At 42.4% G+C, this 23,665-nt stretch overlaps 1 protein-coding gene across 3 annotated transcripts in view; it reads left to right on the top strand.

The window, feature by feature from the left end:
* The window catches only part of ATP2B4 (ATPase, Ca++ transporting, plasma membrane 4), a 197,239-nt gene that overhangs the window by 135,247 nt on the left and 38,327 nt on the right, over window positions 1-23,665 (top strand). For all 3 annotated transcript variants that reach the window (XM_015407325.1, XM_015407323.1, XM_015407324.1), the window contains exons 4-7: window positions 17,476-17,733; window positions 18,480-18,605; window positions 19,759-19,884; window positions 23,125-23,160. In XM_015407325.1, coding sequence (XP_015262811.1) covers window positions 17,476-17,733; window positions 18,480-18,605; window positions 19,759-19,884; window positions 23,125-23,160 — 546 coding nt within the window. The remainder of the gene's footprint in view (window positions 1-17,475; window positions 17,734-18,479; window positions 18,606-19,758; window positions 19,885-23,124; window positions 23,161-23,665) is intronic.

Raw genomic sequence — 23,665 nt, forward strand, 5'->3', positions numbered from 1 at the left:
AAGACAGTGTGTGACTGCAATAAAAAAGGCCAACGCTATGCTGGGGATTATTAGAAAGGGAATTGAAAACAAATCAGCCAGTATCATAATGCCCCTGTATAAATCAATGGTACGTCCTCATTTGGAGTACTGTGTACAGTTCTAGTCACCACACACAAGACAGTGTGTGACTGCAATAAAAAAGGCCAACGCTATGCTGGGGATTATTAGAAAGGGAATTGAAAACAAATCAGCCAGTATCATAATGCCCCTGTATAAATCAATGGTACGTCCTCATTTGGAGTACTGTGTACAGTTCTAGTCACCACACCTCAAAAAGGATATTATAGCATTGGAACAAGTGCAGAAAAGGGCAGCTAGAATGATAAAAGGGTTGGAACACTTTCCCTATGAAGAAAGGTTAAAGCGCTTGAGGCTCTTTAGCTTGGAGAAACGATGGCTGAGGGGTGACATGATCAAAGTTTATAAGATTATGCATGGGATAGAGCAGGTCGAGAAAGAAGTACTTTTCTCCCTTTCTCACAATACAAGAACTCATTAGCACTCCATGAAATTGCTGAGCGGTCGGGTTAGAACAGATAAAAGGAAGTACTACTTCACCCAAAGAGTGATTAACACATGGAATTCACTGCCACAGGAGGTGGTGGCGGCTATAAGCATGGACAGCTTCAAGAGGGAACTATTAGCCACAAGGTATAGATAGGAACTCACAGGCTGGGGTAGGTGATGCACTGTATTCTTGGTGCTTGTGGGGGGGGCAACAGTGGGAGGGCTTCCAGTGTCCTGGCCCCACTGCTGGACCTCCTGATGGCACCTGGTATTTTTGGCCACTGTGTGACAGAGTGTTGGACTAGATGGACCATTGGCCTGATCCAACATTGGCTTCTCTTATGTTCTTATTGCTTGCAGGGTAGTCCCGTGCTGTGTCCAAAGCACTTATTTACTGGGACAGCCAACATTTAGGGTTGGTCTACCTTTTGGTAATGTCTAGAAAGAATCCTGATACATCAGAGAGGCACAGTGTACTTGAATACAAACTGTTCTAATATCTTTTCTAAAATTGATGCTTAAATATAAAAATAGTTCTATTTATTCTAGAATAAATCTATTACTTATTGTCAGACTCCTGGGCCTTTAATATTTTTGGTTTCTAGGCCAGGTTCCAGCTTGCTTTGAATTCACCGACATTCCTAGGAAAACTCCAACTTATTGGTAGACAGGACATTTGTTCCAGGTGCCTGCCCTGTAGCATTCACTCTCTGGAAAGTACCCTAACACTGTTTCTTCCTAGCACCTAGTCCACCTATTTTCTATTGCCAATTGCTTAGTAACAGGAATTATGCTGCTTTCTCTTCTACTATCATGGGGGGAAATGATTGGGAGTAAAGAAGACAACAATGTGCTGGAAAGAAGCAATGATGAGAAAGTACTGGGAAATAGGTTAACAGGTGGTATATTGGGGAGAAGACCCATCCACAGTGTCCTTTATGTCTAGAGACTGTCCTGGAAAGCCTTGCTCTCTCAAAAGAGTGTAGCCAAATGTACTAACTGGAATACAGAGAAATCTTCTGAGAGACGAGCAACAGAATTCTCATGATTGTCTCTGTGTCTGCCTGAAGTTGGCTTCTTCTTTGTATCCTAAACCCTTTTGCTTACATTGTCTTGGTGATCTGCTAGCACTTTGATACTGCATTGTTTTATAATGAACTGCTTTTAGATGTTTTTATGGTAATTTAATTGTTATTTATGTATTTACTCTATTTAAGCTGCTCTGAGCCTGCCTTGGCGGGGAGGGCGGGGTATAAATTGGAATAAATAAATAAATAAATCTTCCTCTGGCTTGATCTTATCTTTGTAGCTTTTCTGAGAGTGGTGAGCTTTAGTGGCTGCCTGGACATTTTAGGAGTCCTCATACAATTGCCATCTTGTTGAATGTTGCCCCACCTCCATCTTGGGTCCTAAATCCTGTTGTGAGCTGAAGCTTGAATTGTGCCTCCTGCCCCTCTTTGGCCCTATAATCTGTTCAGCGGCTGAGCTTTTCATGGTTTGGTGCTTTATAAGGCATTTTGTGAATCCTGTTCTGACAAAGTGCTTTCAGAGGGACTATGCAGGAACTCCTTTTTTACTGTGGCTAGTCTATTAAGTCATCTTGTTGATGGACTATACAGTCCACTTCTGACAGCTTTAGCTTTCACCATATTTTCCCCCTGGCACTGAAGTGATTGCTCTGAGAGTAATCTTAAGTAGGTCCCCTCAGAATACTTCTCAGGTCTATTCAGGAGGGCTTGTTCCCAGTAAAGCATTCCTAGGATTGCACTGTTACTATGTTCACTTTCACAAGCAACTTTACAGCCTTTAAATCTCTCACACACATGCACACACAATGTGGCATCACTTCAGCTGTCTTCCAAACCTCTGGCACATAAGCTGATTTTCTACACTCAGTAGTTCTGTAATTTCATCTTTTTGAGATTCTTCAGCACTTTTGAACAAATGCCATCTGTGCTTTGTGACTTATCACTCTGTAGCTTATCAACTCGCTCTTAAATGTCTCCTATTGAAACATCAATTCGTGACAGCTCTTTAAATTTATTACCAAAAATGTGCCAGTGTGAGTATTACTTCTTAATTTAGTGCCTTATATCCAAAGATCTCTGAGCCCTAAAGGGTTCAAAGCCTCCTTAACGAATTAGCTGATTGTGCCATTAAAATTGAATTAGGGAAATGTCAGATATGCATGTAAGAATATTATGTAGAGGGTAGAGAATAGGATTGGGCACTGGGAGTGCCTGTGGCTGTTTTAACGCCGCTTGCGAGCTAACTGAGAAATTCAGTTTTTATTTTTAAAAACTGAGAAATGTTTCTAGTCCTCAAAATAGAGAGAGGCTTATGATGGCCACCTCACACATTACGATTTTAAGTCCTAGGTTTGCTCTAGCCATCTCTTTCTGACATGGCAGTTATATCTTTAGCAGGTGCATGGCACGCAGAAGAGGTACAAGAAAGTTTTCTTAGCACAAAGATACAGGGAAGGGTAGAGATGTGAAGGCCCGGAAAAAACCCGGAAAAATTGAAAAAAGAAAAGAAAAGAAAAAAATTGATTATGGAACGTTTTATTTTAACATGATGAATAAAATATTTTAAGACCAGGTGTTCAGATATTTTCCAAATCATTTCTTTTATATATATATAATCAGATTGATGTAATTTCTGTGCATTGAGGACAAGCAAGTCCTAGGTTACAAACTGAACTCTCCAATACAAGAACAAGATGCATTTCTTCCTTTAGGAGGTGCGATTGTCAGAAGAAAATAAAAAAGTTTCAGTTTTGTTTTTGCATGTGGGTGGGTATTCTGTAATAGTTGTTTGGATACACTATATTTTTAATATGCTAGTTGTGATAATTTCATGCCAAGTAAAAATGTCCATAGTCATATTTTATGTTCCTGAATTAACAGAATGACTTTCAAACTAGAAAAGACAAAAGAAATGCTAATGTAGCATTTTTTTCAATTTTTCCGGAAATTTCCGTTTTTTACCGAAAAAACCCGGGTTTTTTACCGAGCTTCAAAATTTCCGGAAATTTTACATCTCTAGGGAAGGGGGATATTTTATTGTGTTGAGTCTGTATGTCAAGCAGCTGTTAAATGCACAGAAGCTCTGGCAACTCTAGATTGTTCCCACAAATCACTCCCTTGTTTAAAGTTCTCAAGTAGGAAGGGATTTTACATGGCACAAGCAAAATTGTGTTCAGGCATCACATATAACCACAGTTAAGAAAAGTGTGCATTAACCTGGCTTTTTGCAGATTTGCACACTTGCCTCGTTCCTCTTCTCTCCCTGCTTTTGCTGAGCATTGTAATTAAATGAGTACTCGTGGTGTATGACTGCAGATGCAAGGGTTAAGCATCCCCACCACACACACACCCAAAAATTGGGATCCTAAACCAGAGTTTAATCCAGATTTAAAATCCTGGTAGTGAAAGAGTGCTACCTCCAGTTAACCCACATGCCTCTGTTTGCATTTAATTAATGTTAGTGCAAAATACCTTCTCCCATAGCAGTTTTTTGCACGGGCTGCCCTGTAGAGCTGTATGCATCCTGTACTGTGAATACAAAGAATTTAGTATTGGACACAGAATCCAGTGTCCTGAGAATCTCATAGCTCCACTCTTAGTTATTTATTTCCTTTGTACCCTTTCTCCCCAATGTGAGCCCAAAGCAGTTTATGTTGGTCTCTTGTCTTTCATTTTATCCTCACAACTTGTTTGTGAGGTAGGTTAGGCTGAGGATGTGTAACTTGCCTGAGGTCACCCAATAAGCTTCTACAGCAAAGCAGGTCTTCCAGGTCATAATCTGACGACACCACCCTGGCATTCTTAATTTATGAAACATTTCCAAGGTGGTTTCCAATTAATTAACAATCCATATTACTGTACAAAATCACAACTACTACAAACCATTAAAACATCAGCATTTGTGTGTGTGTTAGAAGCCATGTTTCTAGCCTATATGGCTAGGAAAAGGGGCGATGCCTGGTCGAATCGCAGGGTCAAGCTGCATAATATGATTTCTGACCCTACCTACATTTCGAAAGCCTGCAGGGGGCCAATCCTGCTCAGGACAAGGCATGGGAGGAGGATGGACCTTCCCCCTGTTCATTTTTCTGAGCTGAAATGACTGAAATGACCCGGGTGGGAGTTATTTGCCTTGTTTCAGAACTTCAGGTAACTCCTCATGGGGGCGTTTATGCTCAGGAAATGACATGGGAAGAGGCGGGAACCTCTTCTTCCTCCATGCCATGGTCCCCAGCAGAACTGGGCCCCTGACTGGTCTTTTAAAATGTAGCACCCCACAACTGGGCTGTAGGGAAAAATAGGGAAAGCAGGTCCCCAGACTCAGCTCACTAGATATCGTATTGTGTAGCTTGGTCCTCGATAGAAGTGTAGAGGAGGATTTAAATGATCACAAGGCAGATTTCCAGTGCTCTGCATAGTTTTGCCCCTTAATGAGTCACAGATTAAATAATACAAAGAACAAAGTTCATGCAAATTTTCTCGCTTTGCATAATTTGTACGAATTGCGCCATTCTGATTTTGTTCATTCTTTTTGAAAGTACAGAATATATGGTTACATTTCATGCACAAGAAGTAAAAACTGGCCCTAGACCTTCCTGATGTCCCCTTCTGCTCAAGTCACATAACAGTCTTAGTTACTCAACTGAAATAGTTAAAAATATACCTGGCAAAATGTACCTGTAAACCGCATTGATTTACTATGTGTGAGTACTTAACTCCCTTTTGTCAAGGTGCTCAATGGGGGCATTTTTTAAAATGAATGGCCAAAATTGCTTCAGACCATTGATAGTCTCTTCAGGAGCTGATAGCAAGAGCTTTCTGGCCTAGATGTCTCCTCATCAGTTTTCTGTCAAGCCTGGTCTATACATGTAGTAGAATGAGAAGGGAGAATCTTGAGGTAGTAGAGTAGACTGTTATCACTTAAGGCTGCTGGTGACAGATGATATTTTTTAAAGTTCCGTTATATGATTTCCAGCAAATAAAGTATTTGCACATCTTTCAGCTTACAGGAAGATGTGATGCCCCACACCATAGAATCATAAGAGGTGTAATCCTATTTCATAGAATCACAAAGTTGGAAGGGACCTCCAGGGTCATGTACTCCAACCCCCTGCAAAATGCAGGAAATTCACAAATACCTCCCCCTGACACCCCCAGCAACCCTTGCTCTATGCCCCAGAAGAGGGACAAAAACAAAAGCCCTCCAGGATCCCTGGCCAAACTGGCCTGGAGAACAGGAGAATCATTGCTTCCTGACCCCAAAGTGGCGATCAACATTTCCCTGGGTGTGTAAGAAAGGGCCACAAGACCTAAGTACTGACGCAACCCTTCCTGCCCTCCCTTCTCATGATCTGCCTAAGTTCACAGAATCAGCATTGCTGTCAGATGGCCATCTAGCCTCTGTTTGAAAACCTCCAAAAAAGGAGAGCTCATCACCTCCCGAGGAAGCTTGTTGCACTGAGGAACCACTCTTAACTGTCAGGAAGTTCTTCGTAATGTTTAGCTGAAAACTCTTTTGATTTCAACCCATTGGTTCTGGTCTGGCCTTCTGGGGCAACAAAAAACAACTCTGCACTATCCTCTCACCATCGGTGCCCTCCTCTGGACATGTTCCAGCTTGTCTATATCCTTCTTAAATTGTGGTGCCCAAAACTGAACACAATACTCTAGGTGAGGTCTAACCAGAGCAAAGTGAAGCAATACCATCACTTTGCGTGATCTGAACACTATACTGCTGTTGATACAGCCCAAATTGGCATTTGCCTTTTTAGCTACTGCATCACACTGCTGACTCATGTTTAGTGTATGGTCTACTAACCCTAACCTTTTTGCACATATTATTGCCAAGACAACTTTCCCCATGCTATAATTGTGTGTTTGATTTTTTTCTACCTAAATGCAGAACTTTACATTTATCCCCCGCTGAAATTCATTTTATTTGTTTTAGCTCAGTTTTCCAGCTTGTCAAGATCATCCTGTAGCCTATGTCTTCTACTGTATTTGATTCCCCTCTCCTCCACATACAGCCAGCTGGGTGACCTTGGGTCAGTCACTTCTCTCAGAGCTGTCCTCTCGTGAGCATTTCTCTCAGAGTTCTCTCAGCTCCACTTACCTCACAGGGTGTCTGTTGTGGGGAGAAGAATGGAAGGAGATCGTGAGGCACTCTGAGTGAAGGGTTGGGTATAAATCCTCCTCCTCCTCCTCCTCCTCGGCAGGACTCTAATCTGGAGAACCAGGTTTGATTCCCCAGTCCTTTACATGAAGCCAGCTGGGTGACCTTGGATCAGTCACAGCTGTCTCAGAGCTTTCTCAGCCCCACCTACCTCACAAGGTATCTGTTGTGTGGAGAAGAAGGGAAAGTGATTGTAAGCTGTTCCAAGACTCCTTTGGGTAGTGAGGGGCGGGGTATAAAACCCTCTCTTCTTCCCCACAATGCTCTGGATGGCTCAGAGCTATTTAAATCCCTGCTTTCTGTTCATCACAAAGTGCCTTAAAATTTGTGGAAGTTCATAGTGGCTCTTCAGTTCATGAACCAAACAAAATTTGTAACCTCCTGGTGGACTGATGGCCTCCCCCCACACACCTGGGCCAGCCATCCCTCTGACAGAAAGGCTAAGCCCTACTTGCCCAAGTTCCATGCAAGACGGGAGAGATGGCACCGAGCCATATGGAGGTGAGGAGCCCTGTGCAAGAGGCAAGACAGGGGAGGCAGATGGCAGATGGAGACACCTGGCCCAACCAAGCCCCATGCAAGGTGAGACAAGGCAGATGGCAACACCCAGCCCAGCCATGCTCCTCACAAGGCAAGGCATGTGGCAGAACCTGGCATGAAGTCAGGCAGAGGGCAGCACCTGACCAAGCCTCACATGAGGCATGGCAAGACAGAGGGCAATGCCTGGACCAGCTGAGCCCAAAGCAAGACAGTGCTCAACTGAACCCCATGTAACAGAGGCCAGGCCCCATGCAAAGCAGATGGCAGTGCCTGGCTCTACTGAGTTGAGCCTCACATGAGGTGAGTCAAAGGGCAGTGCCTGGATCAGCTCAGCCAAGCCCATGAAAAGTGAAGGAAGCAGCATCTGGCCAGTTGGTTAGGCAGGCTGCTTCCTTGTCTCTCCATCTATCCCCCTTTGGGTGGAAGGGGCAGGGGCAGACAGTCTGCCTCTTCGTCTCTCTTTTGGGTGGTGGGGTAGGGCCAGGGCAAGCTGAGGGAGGGATCTTTTCCTCACCTTTTTCATTCCCAGTCTGCCCCTGCTGTCAGGGTTGTTCTGAGGATAATATGGAAGACAGGAGAATAAAGTAAGATGCTTTGATTCCTCATTGTGGACAAAGGTAGATTATAAATGAAGTAAATATATAATAAATATAGTTGAAGACGGAGGAGCAGATTAAAAATGTGGTTGGGTGGGAAGGAAGGAAAAAGAGAAGATTGCAGGTATGGGGGTTGCCAGGTGGAGGGAAAGCAGAAATAGTGTGGAGAAGTTGAGATGGGAAAATCGTGGTCTTCACAAGTCCTTGCAGGTTTCCTACTGTGCAACTGGGCCTGCCCTGGTAACCGGCACTGTGCAAATGGGCCATAATTTTCCTGGGTAGAGGGTGCCAGGGGTAGAATGGGGCGGAAAGATGGGGAGAAGATACGTTGGTTTGCTGGTGGATGGGAAGGAGAGGAGGCAGGAAAGGGGGAGAAGTTATGGGGGCTTTCAAGGAGTGGAAAGAGGAAATAATGGGTGAGAAGGAAATTCACACTGCAAGGCCTTGTGGGTTCCCGCCTGTGTGCCTATAACTGCATCAGTTTTACCTGGTGTGTAGATAGGCATTTTACAGAAGCTTTAAACTGAGCCTTTAGCAGCATTCATCAGACTCGCAGATGAAGGGAAGTTGATTGTCTGGAAAGATATTATTGCTGCAGTTTGGAATATTGTAAGTATTCTCTCTCTCTTATTTTGCATGCTGTTTCTTTCTGGTAAAGATCTGTCCAGGTTCCCTCCCCCCCAAAAAAAAACCCCCACCAGGTCAGCAGTAAAACACTCTACAACATTTTGTGGAAGTATAAACTAGACTACATGTGTGTTATTTCAATACATTTTCCAGTATTTCTTTAGTTCCTAACTTGTCTCTTTATTCTGTAAGAGATTCGAAGTCATATGTCAGATACCATAATTGGTGGCTGCCTATTGAGGCTTTTAGGAAATAGGGATTAGGAGTGTGCAGATATCATAGAATCATAGAGTTGGCAGGGACCTCCAGGGTCATCTAGTCCAACCCCCTGGACAATGCAGGAAATTCACAAATACCTCCCCCTCCACACCCACAGTGATCACTGTTCCACGCCCAGAAGATGACAAAAAACCTCCAGGATTGCTTCCTGACCCCAAAGTGGCAATCAGCATTTCCCTGAGCGTGTAAGAAAGGGCCACAAGAACTAAGCACTGAGGCAACCCTTCCTGCCCTCCCTCTCATGATCTGCCTAAGTTCACAGAATCCACATTGCTGTCAGATGGCCATCTAGCCTCTGTTTGAAAACATCCAAAGAAGGAGAGCCCACCACTTCCCGAGGAAGCCTGTTCCACTGAGGAACCACCCTGTCAGGAAGTTCTTCCTAATGCTTAGCTGAAAACTCTTCTGATTTAATTTCAACCCGTTGGTTCTGGTCCGGCCTTCTAGGGCAACAGAAAACAACTCCACACCATCCTCTATATGACAGCCCTTCAAGTACTTGAAGATAGTTATATCACCTCTCAGTTGTCTCCTCTCCAGGCTAAACATACCCAGCTCCTTCAACCATTCCTCATAGGACTTGGTCTCCAGACACCTCATGTACATTTCCATTTCTTTTCATTTTCATGGATGTTCAGGAAGATCATTTCAGTCAAGCATATTTTTCTTTTGGCAGATTTCCTATTTACTCTTATTTTATATTATTTTTGCATGGCATGCCAGTTCTTTACAAACTTTGTACAAATGACACAGAATTAGGTGTCTGTCTTGATAGCAATATTTCTGTCCAGTTTTTATGTAGTTGAGAAACAAGATAACTACAGATTCATCCCATGTGTAGAGCAACTATACTAATTGAATTTTCAAACCAAACCAGAGTTGTCATGAAATTTGTTAATGTCCCTAATTGGAATATACACCTCCGAAGTTATAATAAAGCTCCTGTGCATAATAAACACACTCAAAATTAATTCTATTTAATCAGCTGAAGCCAATTAACTATGTCATCTAAAAGGATCCTTAAGACTCTTGTGTTTGTTTCCCTAACCATGATTCAGGTATCCTAAAAAGATCATGGGTTTATGTTCTCACACGTTTTTCTCTTTCTCCTGAGGCATAAGAGGCTGCTGCAGATGGAATAAGGCTGTTAGTGATATGGACTTGGGGCCAATGTTCCCTCTAAGCTGAGTTAGTGTGAGCTAGCTCACAGTTTTTTAGCCTCCGGCTCACACATTTTTGTCTTAGCTCAGGAAGGATGGCTCCAGAGCAAACTCATTTATGCAGTAGCCAAATCGCTCGCTCACAACTTTAATGCCAGTAGCTCACAAAGTAGAATTTTTGCTCACAAGACTCCACAGCTTAGAGGGAACATTGCTTGGGGCATAGGTTTACTTGTACATAAGACATAGCTAGGACTAAATATACTTTGCATTTAAAACAAAGCCAAACGTCTGTGCTAAGGTGACCCTCTGATCCAAGAAAAGCTGCATTATGTATGAGACCTCCATAGATCATCATTTTGTATATTCCATTAGGGATGGGAAGAAACAGTGACAACGCAGTCCTAATCACAATTGCACTCTCCTAAACCCATTGTTTTCAGTGGATTTAGAAGGATGCAAGTCTGTTTGGGACTACAGTGTGACTTATGTAAAGCCTTGAATCTCACTCTTTGAGCATTGAAAGTTCTGCTTAGTCTCCCCTCTGGCTTCAAAGCTGTCAGGCATGGAGTACACATTTTTAATCCTATTTTGGCTGCCCTAAAGCTGAAATTCAGGATGGCGAGCTCTGTGTTCAGTACTAGATTCCACACTAGTGCACTGCAATCAAGAATTAAAATACGGCTGTAGGTGCGGTTCATTGCCATTTGCTCTGTCGGGCCTGGGAAGGAATTGTCACTAGACAAGTGGCCTTTTAGGAGTTTTGCCCTCGCCCTATATAACACACACAAGAGTTGCTGACATAAGTTGTAGCAACCCCAAAGCCAATAAATAAGAATAAACCAGCTAAATATCCCAGTCTTCAGAGATACTAAAAGCTTATTTAAACAATAATGATTTTGCCTGCTTTCTCAAAGTAAGCCAGGATGAGCACTGGCAGGCATCCTTAGGGAGGAGGGGAAAGCAGAGCCAGAGTTGACTGGAAGTGATTGGACTTGATAATGTATTGGTTCTTCTCAACCTTCTAGTTGATGCTGGTTTATGCTTGCCTGTTCCTCACTCAATGGTTGCAATGCCGGGTAATGCCATAGTTTGCCATTCAGCTGTAATGGCAAGCTATGATAACTATGTAACTGAATTGGAGAGCAAATGAGGGAGAGTGCATAATGTAGCTGGATAAGGACAGGCTGAAGCGTCTGGAACTTTTAAGTTGAGGAGGGGGAACAAAGTGATAGACATGAGAAAGGTTTATAAAACCATGCATGGGGTAGAGAGAGTGTGGGTGTGGCAGTGTTCCCTCCAAGCTGAGTTAGTGTGAGCTGGCTCACAGTTATTTGGCCTCCAGCTCACAGTTCTGTGTCTTAGCTCAGGAAGGATGGCTCCAGAGCAAACTCATTTAGGCCATAGCCAAATCGCTCGCTCACAACTTTAATGCCAGTAGCTCACAAAGTAGAATTTTTGCTCACAAGACTCCACAGCTTAGAGGGGGCATTAGAGAACCTTTTCACCCTGGCGCATAATACTAGACCTCAGGGGTGCTGAGGGAAGCTGATGGGCAATAGCTTCAGGAAGAACAAAAGAAGATACTCCTTTTCTCAGTGACTGATTATATTGTGGAATTCACTGTCAGTGGATGTAGTGATGGCCATGAGCACAGACAGCTTTAAAAGGGGGTTAAACAGACTCATGGAGGGTAGGTCCATGAATGACTAGTATCCGTGGTGATTAAAGGGAGCCTCCATATACAGAGGCATCAAACTTCTGAAGACCAGTGCTAGGAGGCAGCATCAAGCAAAGGCCTTGGCTCCTATAACCTGTTTGTTGGCCCTCCGGAGCAACTAGTTGGCCATTGTATGAAACAGGATGCTGGACTACATGGACCACCGGTCTGATCCAGGAGGGCTCTACTTATGTTGAGTATAAACGCAAGTCTCATTCCGATAGTGTCTGGCCATGGTTTGGTGTTGTATCATAACTGCCGCTTCTTCTTTTAAATGAGTCCATAAAAGTTTCAACTTTCTGAAATTCCCTCATATTCACAGCCATTAGAAGTACAGCAGCTCTATTGTATTTAGGAACCTCCTCTCAGTTCAGACTTAATGCAGCTCTTTATTTTAACTGTGGTTTGTTTGTGAAACCAGGGTTAAATTTATAGATGGCAATTGAAATTATAGAACAAAGTTTGAGTCCAGTGGCACCTTTAAGATTTTAATTCCAGGGGGTAACATAGTGAAGGAAATAAATATATCAGAATTGGAGATTGATGGGCAGATGTTCCTTTTTTAATTGTGGAATCAATTTCCAATTTTGATTTATTTATTTCCTTCACTTCCCCCCCAAAAAAAAAAATTAAACAAACAAATGGTAACCATATAAACTAAGCTTGTTATTCCTGTTTGGTCCTTGAATCTCTTAAACATCCTTCATTATGTTGTATGCTAATTTGCTGCTCACTCTTACCTATATGTATGGACTAGTAACTTCCATTTCAGTGTATCTGAAGAAGTGTACATGCACATGAAAGCTTATAACTTCAATAAAACTTTGCTGGTCTTAAAGGTGCCACTGGACTCAAACTTTGTTCTGCTGCTTCAGACCAGCATGGCTACCCACCTGAATCTGTCTCAACTGAAATTATAATTTGTTTCAACAAATACTGGTTTTATCACCTTTACTGTTTTCATGCCTTCCCCATCGATACCAAACTGGTATCCCAGCCTACATTGCAGCAAGGACAGCACCAGAGAGCATGCCAGGATTAAACCAGGATGTCCATATTCATAAGTAACATGAAACCATCATTAAGACTTAACGGATCAATAAACCAATTTAAAACCATGGTATCAGGTTCTGATTTGACAGACCCTAGCTGGCCACAGTGAGTGGAATGGCCCACATTCAGATGATCACACTAGGCATAGATAGCTTAACTAGGCCATGGTTTTGCATGATATCTGAATTGAGTAATCCTAAACCAATTATTCTGGTCTAAATTCATTGATGTAAATGGAATTAGTCTGGGTTAAGTTTGCCTAGGATTACATTGTACTTCTTGTCTTTCTCTTTTTTAAAAAAAGTGGCAAACCAAAAAATGGTGGTTGTGATGCTAGTGGGGTCCTAATACACTTATTTTATATTTATTTATTTATTTATTCAGCTTGATATACTGCCCTAACCCCCGTAGGGGTCTCTGGGCGGTTTACAGAGGGGGTGCTAATCACTTGTTAACCCTAACTAGGGCCACACACTGTTTCTGGGGAAGGGGCAGCCTACCGGCACCCAGGTGGAGGCAGATGTCTTCCTGATCTGGCTGGCTTCATTTTTCCCGGCGGTGAATGGGCTGTTGTTCCTGGTGCCTCGGCGATTCGGCGCGCTGCTTGAGTCGGTTGTGGGGTCTCAATAAACTTGTTGAAGACCAAGACACAGTTCACCATGGGTTTGTCAGGGCAGGGGTTCACCCGGTTTTCAGGGTTTCTCCCCACCTCCAGCCAGCTGGCCGGTGTGGAAACCCCACCCCCAAACATCCCCGCATGACTTCCCCAACATGATGACATCACCTGGAAGTGACATCATCATGTCAGGATGCTCTGGTTTAATGACAAAACTCTGTGGTTTTTAGCTGGTTTTGCCCTTAAACCAGATTATCCCCACGCAACACCTCTGGGTGACATCATCACATCAGGGATGTCCCAGAATTCCCCCCAAATCCCTCCACCGGAGGAGGGGACCTGGCAATCCTAGTTCATCTATATGGGTGTGACAAATCAGGTGTTATTAATGTAAATATGTAGTGTATCAATGTATGCTCCACTATCTCTCAAAAGAGTGGGGAAAGGACTTCTGTATTACATCTCCCAAAGGTGCTCAGATTCTATGGATGAGACTGGAATTTCTTTCCAGTTCTTAGTGCTGTCCCGTCCTGGTCCCATGGCAAATGTTTACATAGGCCAGTGCTGTTCTTCCTCTTTTTTGGGATGAATGTCCTTTTCTTCACCAAGGCAGGGAAGATATAAGCATTGGGTTGGATCCACACTAAAATTTTCATCTGTGGGACATATCCCTCCTTCCTGCCCAAAGTTTTAATTGTTTTTTTGTTTTTCGTATGTATTTGAGGTTTGGTTTTAATTGTTTTAATGATAGTTATTGGTTTTAATGGTTCTTAAGATGTACTTTTTATTTCTTATGTTGTAATTTGTTAGCTGCCACAGTGGCCCTTATGAGGGCCGAAAGGCAACATATAAATTTTGTAAAATAATTTTTTGGGATGAATGTCCTTTTCCTCACCAAGGCAGGAAAGATATAAGCATTGAGTTGGATCCACACTAAAATTTCCATCTGTGGGACATATCCCTCCTTCCTGCCCAAAGTTTTAATTGTTTTTTTTTTTGTTTTTCGTATGTATTTGAGGCCTGGTTTTAATTGTTTTAATGACTGTTATTGGTTTTCATGGTTCTTAAGATGTACTTTTTATTACTTATGTTGTAATTTGTTAGCTGCCTCGGTGGCCCTTATGAGGGCAGAAAGGCAACATATAAATTTTGTAAAATAAGCTTTTATGTGGTGTCCCCCCCCCCACCGCTTCCCACTGATCTTGATGAAATGCTGCCCCTGGGGAATAGGAGATCCTGGGGAACAACGTGGGGGTGGTACAGCAAGAAGGGGGGATTAATGCGAATTGCCGGTTTAGTCTGGATACAACCCATTAGACAAAATCTTCCTAATTGAATTACTATATATACTTTTATAAGAGAGGAGTCTGGAGAGGCAGGTTCCTTCTGTTTGCCTGGTTCTAACCAACAGGTAGCACAAACACGGCAGGTTTCCAAACCATCTGCAGAGTGGAACAGTTTTTCTAAACGGCTGTAAGTATTTTATTTTTCAGGGGAAAAACCAGTGCTGATTCTTTTAGAAAAAAGTGCCTTAGAACTGCTGAGTTAAAGTAAATTATAGAGCCAGATTGCCAGGAAAAAATGAGTGCAACTTCTTAAATTCCCTCTGTCAGTGCCATAGACACATTCTGACTTCTTGTGAACACATTCCTCATGAGCATTCTCTCCATTCCATGGATGAACTCTTTTCAATCATGCACTCTGCACATGTTGACAGTTTCCACCAGGCTTGACTGGTGCTTTATAAAATATTATAATAGGTACTAAGTAAATTAAAAACATAATATTTATTAATATATCGGGGGAATCCTCCCATTCCCCTTCGTGCACTCTGGCTTTCTGATGCAGCATGCCCTTACTGTCCTTACTAGTGCTCTGGTTTAATGACAAAACTCTGTGGTTTTTAGCTGGTTTTGCCCTTAAACCAGATTATCCCCACGCAACACCTCTGGGTGACATCATCACATCAGGGATGTCCCAGAATGCCCCCCAAATCCCTCCACCGGAGGAGGGGACCTGGCAATCCTAGTTCATCTATATGGGTGTGACAAATCAGGTGTTATTAATGTAAATATGTAGTGTATCAATGTATGCTCCACTATCTCTCAAAAGAGTGGGGAAAGGACTTCTGTATTACATCTCCCAAAGGTGCTCAGACTCTATGGATGAGACTGGAATTTCTTTCCAGTTTTTAGTGCTGTCCATTCCTGGTCCCATGGCAAATGTTTACATAGGCCAGTGCTGTTCTTCTTTTTTGGGATGAATGTCCTTTTCCTCACCAAGGCAGGAAAGATATAAGCATTGAGTTGGATCCACACTAAAATTTCCATCTGTGGGACATATCCCTCCTTCCTGCCCAAAGTTTTAATTGTTTTTTTTTTTGTTTTTCGTATGTATTTGAGGCCTGGTTTTAATTGTTTTAATGACTGTTATTGGTTTTCATGGTTCTTAAGATGTACTTTTTATTACTTATGTTGTAATTTGTTAGCTGCCTCGGTGGCCCTTATGAGGGCAGAAAGGCAACATATAAATTTTGTAAAATAAGCTTTTATGTGGTGTCCCCCCCCCCACCGCTTCCCACTGATCTTGATGAAATGCTGCCCCTGGGGAATAGGAGATCCTGGGGAACAACGTGGGGGTGGTACAGCAAGAAGGGGGGATTAATGCGAATTGCCGGTTTAGTCTGGATACAACCCATTAGACACACTACCGCTTCCCACTGATCTTGATGAAATGCTGCCCCTGGGGAATAGGAGATCCTGGGGAATAACATGGGGGTGGTACAGCAAGAAGGGGGGATTAATGCGAATTGCCGGTTTAGTCTGGATACAACCCATTAGACAAAATCTTCCTAATTGAATTACTATATATACTTTTATAAGAGAGGAGTCTGGAGAGGCAGGTTCCTTCTGTTTGCCTGGTTCTAACCAACAGGTAGCACAAACACGGCAGGTTTCCAAACCATCTGCAGAGTGGAACAGTTTTTCTAAACGGCTGTAAGTATTTTATTTTTCAGGGGAAAAAACAGTGCTGATTCTTTTAGAAAAAAGTGCCTTAGAACTGCTGAGTTAAAGTAAATTATAGAGCCAGATTGCCAGGAAAAAATGAGTGCAACTTCTTAAATTCCCTCTGTCAGTGCCATAGACACATTCTGACTTCTTGTGAACACATTCCTCATGAGCATTCTCTCCATTCCATGGATGAACTCTTTTCAATCATGCACTCTGCACATGTTGACAGTTTCCACCAGGCTTGACTGGTGCTTTATAAAATATTATAATAGGTACTAAGTAAATTAAAAACATAATATTTATTAATATATCGGGGGAATCCTCCCATTCCCCTTCGTGCACTCTGGCTTTCTGATGCAGCATGCCCTTACTGTCCTTAATAGAGCTCACTACAAAAATATCTGGAGATGCTTTTGAAATCCTCCTCCGCCAAATTTCTCCCCAGATTTTGGAGTTCTATATAAACAGACATGTAATGGAACAGAACTCATTATACTGAAATCTAAGGTTCTTCTGGGGTTGCATTTAAAAATGTGCACAGTAAAAGGAAGCTTGGGGGGGGAGTCTTACTGGACTGGTTGTTACACTCTTGTGTCACACACACAAAAAATAATTGCACTTCCATACAACAAGAAAGCAAGAAAACCACTCCTTATGTACCTAAAATATTTTTGCTGTTTTGTATTTATGTTTCAGTAGAGCACAATTATGCTTTCTACAATATAAAAACAAAAAAATTAAAATATAAATATGAAAAAGAATATATGTTTTTGCACACATTGGGATAATTTTAAAGGGCTTCATTTCAGAAGAACTTTTACAACATTCAGTGGTAATCATTGCTTATTCAAAACATGGGATAATAACAGAAGGAAACTTTCATTCCTAAAACTAGCCATGTTCCTTCCTTGCTCTTTATTGATAGTCTACAGAGCTTTGTGGCTTCCTTTTCATCTTCCTCCTCCCTGTCATAATGATGGGAATATAACAAATATTACATACTTGCCTACAATAATAATGCTATTTGACTGCATTTCATGAAATGTTTCAAGCACCAAAAGACAGATGGTGCAATGAAAATGAAATTACTATTGAAAAAGAAACTCCTCACATCCCATTGCAGAGTGCGGGCAACCAACAGGTGGAGCAGAAGATGAGGGTGAGGCCCAGGCTGGCTGGATTGAGGGAGCAGCCATCCTCTTCTCAGTCATCATTGTGGTGCTGGTTACAGCCTTCAATGACTGGAGCAAAGAGAAGCAATTCCGGGGCCTCCAAAGCCGCATTGAACAGGAGCAGAAGTTCACTGTCATCCGCAAAGGGCAAGTCATCCAAATCCCTGTGGCTGAGATTGTTGTGGGGGACATTGCTCAGATCAAGTATGGTAAGTGGACAATCATGCCTGACCTAATGGTTTCTCCTTTTCCACAGGTGGCACTGTATTTAAAAACTGAGAAGCTTAAAAATGCTGGCATACCTGCCCTGCTTCTGTTTTTGCCTCCATGCAATATGAATGGTCTGCATTGGTAATGCAAACCTCTCTTTAATTCCTCACTTCTAAGAATGAAAGTAGCTGGTGTAGGATGTTGTAGGTATGAGAGAATAGCACAAGTGGTTTTGTTTGACATGATGTAGGAGGTGGAAGATAACTGAGTGGGAGGATTTTATGGGCAAATAACATGAACTTAGAAAGTAACAGTTGAGTAATTCAAAGAAGCAGAGAACTTAACTGGTGTGATGAATTGTAGCAAATAGATTGAACAGGGATGGCAGCGGGGAAAATGTTGGTTGGACTGGACAGCATTGAGAAAGTCTATTGGGTGGGGAGCAATTTTACCAAACTTTGCACTGTGAAAAACCCAGCAAGGTGAACACTTGTCAATCTAGTAGTATTTGAGATTCAAAAATATGTTTGAAAAAGGAGAGTTTTTTACATTACATTTTCCTTTATTCTCATTAGCCTGATTGTCTGCCTCAAAATCAGCAAAATGTGCTTACAATTTTGAACTCCCTTGGAATTGCCAGAATCTCCTTTCACTTGTGTATGTTGCAGACTTCAAGTGGATGAGTTTTCCATTTGATGAAGAATGCCCAAAAACTCAGGTGAACTGTTCATTTTCTTTCTTACAGGTGACTTGTTGCCTACGGATGGGATCCTGATCCAAGGCAATGATCTGAAAATTGATGAGAGCTCTCTGACTGGGGAATCAGATCATGTGAAGAAGTCTTTAGATAAAGACCCCATGCTGCTTTCTGGTAAGCCAAATGTAGTTGTCAACTGTGAGCCCTGAGAAACCAGTCATTCAACTCCAAGCCTATTTTTGTGAAGATATACTTGTTTTACCCACCTGGCCCATGCATGCCCTGGTGGCAAGAAGGTGCTTCAGTGGTAGAGATGATGTTTTGCAGTGTTTCAGGAGTATCTAGACTTCTCTGTTATGTTGAGAAAGGAAGTGCTGTGTCAGCAAGCAGAGAGACTGTTCCTCATACACTCTGGAGTATTAGCAAAGCAAGCTCCCTCCACCTGTCTCAGTCTCAGTGAGCAGGTGGTGATGTATTCCAGTGTATAAAGGTAAAGAGGCAATCCAAAAAATACTTAATGACTTTTCTGATCCTTGACTTGTTGGGGGCGGTCGGTCTGTTGAAGGTGAATGCAGGGGTTCAGTAACTTAATTGGCTTTATCCAGGAATCTTTTGTGGGAATGCATGTTTCATTTTAGAAATAGCCCATATCTGCAGGAAGCTGCTGTGGCTCAGAGGTAAGACGCTGAGCTGCAGACTGGAAGGTTGATAGCTTGGCAGTTCGAGACCTGAGCGCCGCGTGACAGAGTAAGCTCCCATCTCTGGCCCCAGCTCCTGCCAATCTAGCAATTTTAAAGCAAGAAATTGCAAGTAGATAAATAGGTACCACTTCAATGGGAAGGAAATGGCATTACGTGCACCTCGGCGTTTAGTCTTGCCAGCCACATCACCACGGAAACGTCTTCGGACAGCACTGGCTCTTCGGCTTGGAAACTGAGATGAGCACCGTCCCCTAGAGTCGGATTCGACTGGCTTTCGAGAAAGGGAAACCTTTACTTTTACCGTATCTGCAAGAACTTCCTATTCATTTTAACGGAAGGGAAAACTCAGCACACATACTCCTTTGTATGTGTGGTTCTTTCACCTCCATTGAAATGAGTTAGGAAGTCTGCACACACAGGAGCTTCATGCATGCTTTGTTCCCATGTGGAGCTCTGGAAAGCTTTAATGGAATCAGTTTAAATTGGTGCTCTCAAAATAGATATTTTTATCCCAGTTACTATCTGAACCAGCATGTTTTTGACCTTGACTTCTCTTTAGAATGGATTATACTTTTATCTGGCCATTTTTAATTCCAGTTCCCCTATCTGCTGCCTCTTTTTACCAGGTACTCATGTGATGGAAGGCTCTGGTCGAATGTTGGTCACAGCTGTGGGTATCAACTCACAAACTGGAATAATTTTCACTCTTCTGGGAGCAGGGGAAGGAGATGAGGAGAAGAAGATCAAGAAAGGTAAGAAGACACAGGAAACAGGCTTTCAAAGGGAAGCATCTTTGGAGGTATCTATAAGTGCATTAATACTTTGTTGCTGAAGCAGAGCACATGCCCCTCCCCCAGTGTGACTTGACAAAACTGAAATTTGAGGGACTTAGGAGATGTTGGAAGTTCAGTGCTGAATGCTGGGAGATCAATATGTGGCCAATACAGGTTTTCAGACAAAGGAGACTAGAGAGGTTTTTCTAATGCTTGTTCAACCGCAGCTCAATAAGGTGCAAAAAGGAGGAGGAGTAGCAAGATTCCTCGGAGATCAGTGCCTATAGGTTGTTTTTAGAAACAATATGTAGATTTACTTAATTGAGCCACCTTCTACAGGCACAGGTAACTTTTAAACAAAGTTTTAGACCAGTACATGGAGGAAAAACCTATCAGCAGCCTCTGGATACCAGATGCTGTATACAAACAATGTGGGGAGGCCTTCACATCCTGCTTGTGGGCTTCCCAGAGGCATCTGATTGGTCACTGTTGGAAACGGGATGTTGGCGTACATGGAACCTTGGTCCAATCCAGCAGGTTCTTCTTACAGCTGTGGAACCTCTAAAGGGAAGCTGACCCATGATTAAAATGATCCAGTTCCTCCACAAAGCCCCTTGACCCAAGAACTTCAGCATCAAGCACATGTCTCTCCTGCTCCTGTTTATTTTTAAAACAACTATTTTAATTTGAAAATATGGAGTCTAATTACCTAAAGTTGAGTAGAAGAGCATTGTGGGATGCCTTTGTTCAACCATCATCCTTGAACAGTTTGAAAGAGAGAGGTGGCCTCTGAGAGAATACAGCTCTTTCTCCCAGTAAGCCCCGATGTAGAAGGCCCATTAAAATCATGCTGTTACGAAAAACAGTAGTAAGTAATAATATCTGCAGGACTTTAAGTGTACGAAATGCTTCACAGTTTTCCTCATATTCATCACAAGAACCCTATGATATGTCACTCTTATTCTCATTTTGTAGAATAATAAGCTCACAATTTAGAATAATTTGCCTGAGCAACAGTGATTTGACAATGCTAAATACAACCAGAGTGGGGTTTTTTGGCCAAGCATCCAACTTGAGCCCAGGCCAATCCAGCAGTATGCATCAGACTATATTGGCTCTGGAGTCATATGAGTCCAATTCATGCTGAGTTTCAAGCAGTAGCTTTAGTTTCCGAATAAGGAAACTTCTTTGGAGTCCTTTCTCACTTTCCACTGAGAGAGAAAAGAGAACCTTGGTATGTGGTTTACAAAAGCAAAGCCTTACCCAGTTCACAGAAGAGGCATCTGCACTTTAAAATCCATCTGGTAAAACAAATGAGGATAAGTGAAAATGACCAGATGATGGGATCTCCAGCTCAGTTGAAATGATGCTAATGGACAGAATTTGTCAAAGGCATTAAAGGGGCACTTGAAGGGAAAGGTGATTATATTGTTTCCCCAGTAGCTGAATGGAGTCAATCTTGTCTCTCCAGGGAATATTTCTTTTTGTTGACCAGAGCTAAAATTAATATCTCTCAAATTTGGGGTGGGGGTGGGGACACCTGGGGTTAGGAAGTCAGAGGGGGTATATGAGAGACAGCCAATCACTTCTTCCTATTTTTTAAACTGCAAAATTAAGAAGATATTGAAATAACTGCAGTTGCTATTTGCTTAACAAACCTCTGTTCTTTCGTGATGGAAAAAATAATAGCCATAATTCAAGGTATATGTGGGTTCCTTTCTGCACAGAAGCTCTGCAGAATCAAGTTACCCCTTCTTGTTTTCAAGGAATAACCATACCTGTAGAACAGTCTACAATTAATGAGATTAGAGCCATGCCTGTTATTTTTGGCATCCATGTAGTGTGGACCTCTTCTGTACACTGGTGTTGCTGAACTTCAAGCAATTACATCTTAGCAGTTTGAATGTCCTCCTGCATAAAATACCCTGCAAGTAGAAAGCTAGAACATCAGGAAATAGATAACATTTTATCCATTATGTACTGGGTTTTTTTGTTGTTGTTTGTTTACATTAAGGGAACATTTGAAAATGTCACCCTCTACTGCAACCTGAACTGGTACAGTCAGATCTCAAGATTTTACCATATTATGCTGGGACTGTAGACTGGGCCTCACTCCCAAGTGCAGTCCTATGCAGTTGCATGTGTAAATCTCATGGAATTTATGCACAAGGGTATATGAAGGACTGCATACTCACTATCACTCACTGCAAATTCATTGCCCCATCACACTTTTTGTCATCCTCCCATATTTGCAAACAGGGAAGTTAATGAGTGGGAGGATTTTTTCCCTTGTTTACCGAATTCATGGTCAATGAAGGATTAATTAACATTACTGACTGGTGAGTACAGAACCAGGAGTAGTAGTTGCAGCAGGTTAATTCATCCCAAGTAAAAGGCAACCTAAAAGGCAGAAATCTCCATGCTAAATTCATGTTAAATGTCCCAGGGCTCCTTCATGGGAGAAGACAGTTGTCTCTGATTGCCGAGAATTTATAGCATACTGGCTGTCCTGCCGTATGTGATAAAAGTGAACCTGCATTTAATTGCTTCCTTCTTTTTGCACTGTTCACGAACTGCCCTGTACAGACAGGTTGATTCAATGTGTAACTCTCAAAGTAACATCTAGAACTCCATAAGGTGATGAAAACAGTTTGAGGAAGAATGTTGACCTGCTCTTCTACAATATTACTTGATTTCTCATTTGGAGTGTAGCTGAAGCAGCCTGGAGCTGCAAGTAACAAAGAAGTTCCAGAGTATTGGCGTGATCCAGATATTCTTTTTTAACTATTTTTATTCAGGGAGGCTCACTATGGCAGACTTTGAGAAGTTCTAGATTAGAACCTCTGCTTGGCAACTGAGTCTCAAAGAGTGATCCCCCAATACATGTGGCATTTGTGGCAGTACTGGGAACAGAACTAAAATTCATCTTGGGCCCTCCTCTACACTTCAGTTCTAAGAACATAGTTCTATTCATTCAAATCCTCTGTTACAGCAGAGTGAGGGCCAAGAGCTGGAAAGTGGGAATTGGCAGCGACATTAACTAGAGAGGAATGCTGAAATTCTCCAGCCCAGATGGCAGCTGCGTCATACAGAGTTTTCATCCCATGTCTGGCAGCCTGCCCAAGAGAGCACTGAGCCCCCCTTCCCCACACCAGCAGGGCCATCGATGTCGAGAACCGTGTGCTCAGTGCTCCACCCTTTCTCTCTTTGTCTGAACAGGTAAAAAACCAGGAGTCCCTGAAAATCGCAACAAAGGTAACCAGCCTCTCCATCCTTTGAACCAGCACCACACTAACTACTGAGCATTCCTCCTTCCTTCTTCCCATGAGTCTGTGCTCTTTGTTGCTATGGCGGGAATCTCGCCTTGTTGTTCTAGAAGAGGGTGTGATGATTACCACAGTGCTAGCCCCCCACCTTGCTCTTCCTGCCAGCTGGGCATTCATCTGTGACTGGCAGCTTTCCACAACTGGTGCCAGCCTCTGCTAATTTAGGATTGCATTTTTCCTACATTAGTTTCTTAAGTGTACATTTCTTTACTGAGAAAGGGCAAATTCTATCAAACACAGGATGAAAAACAAAGATGGATGGCTTAGAGGGCCCGAAAAGGATTCTCTTGCCCCACTGTGAAATCTATAAGATAGTAGTAAATCTAAGACATGGGACTACTTGCTCTGTGTGCACCATAATATTTCAGCTTTGTGTAACTGAACTAGTCACATACATTTCACAAGGTCACACAGACTGTTCTTTCCCTATCGCC

This window comes from Gekko japonicus, unplaced genomic scaffold (genome assembly GCF_001447785.1).
Source record: "Gekko japonicus isolate JY-2015 unplaced genomic scaffold, Gekko_japonicus_V1.1 scaffold228, whole genome shotgun sequence".
Lineage (NCBI taxonomy): Eukaryota > Metazoa > Chordata > Lepidosauria > Squamata > Gekkonidae > Gekko > Gekko japonicus.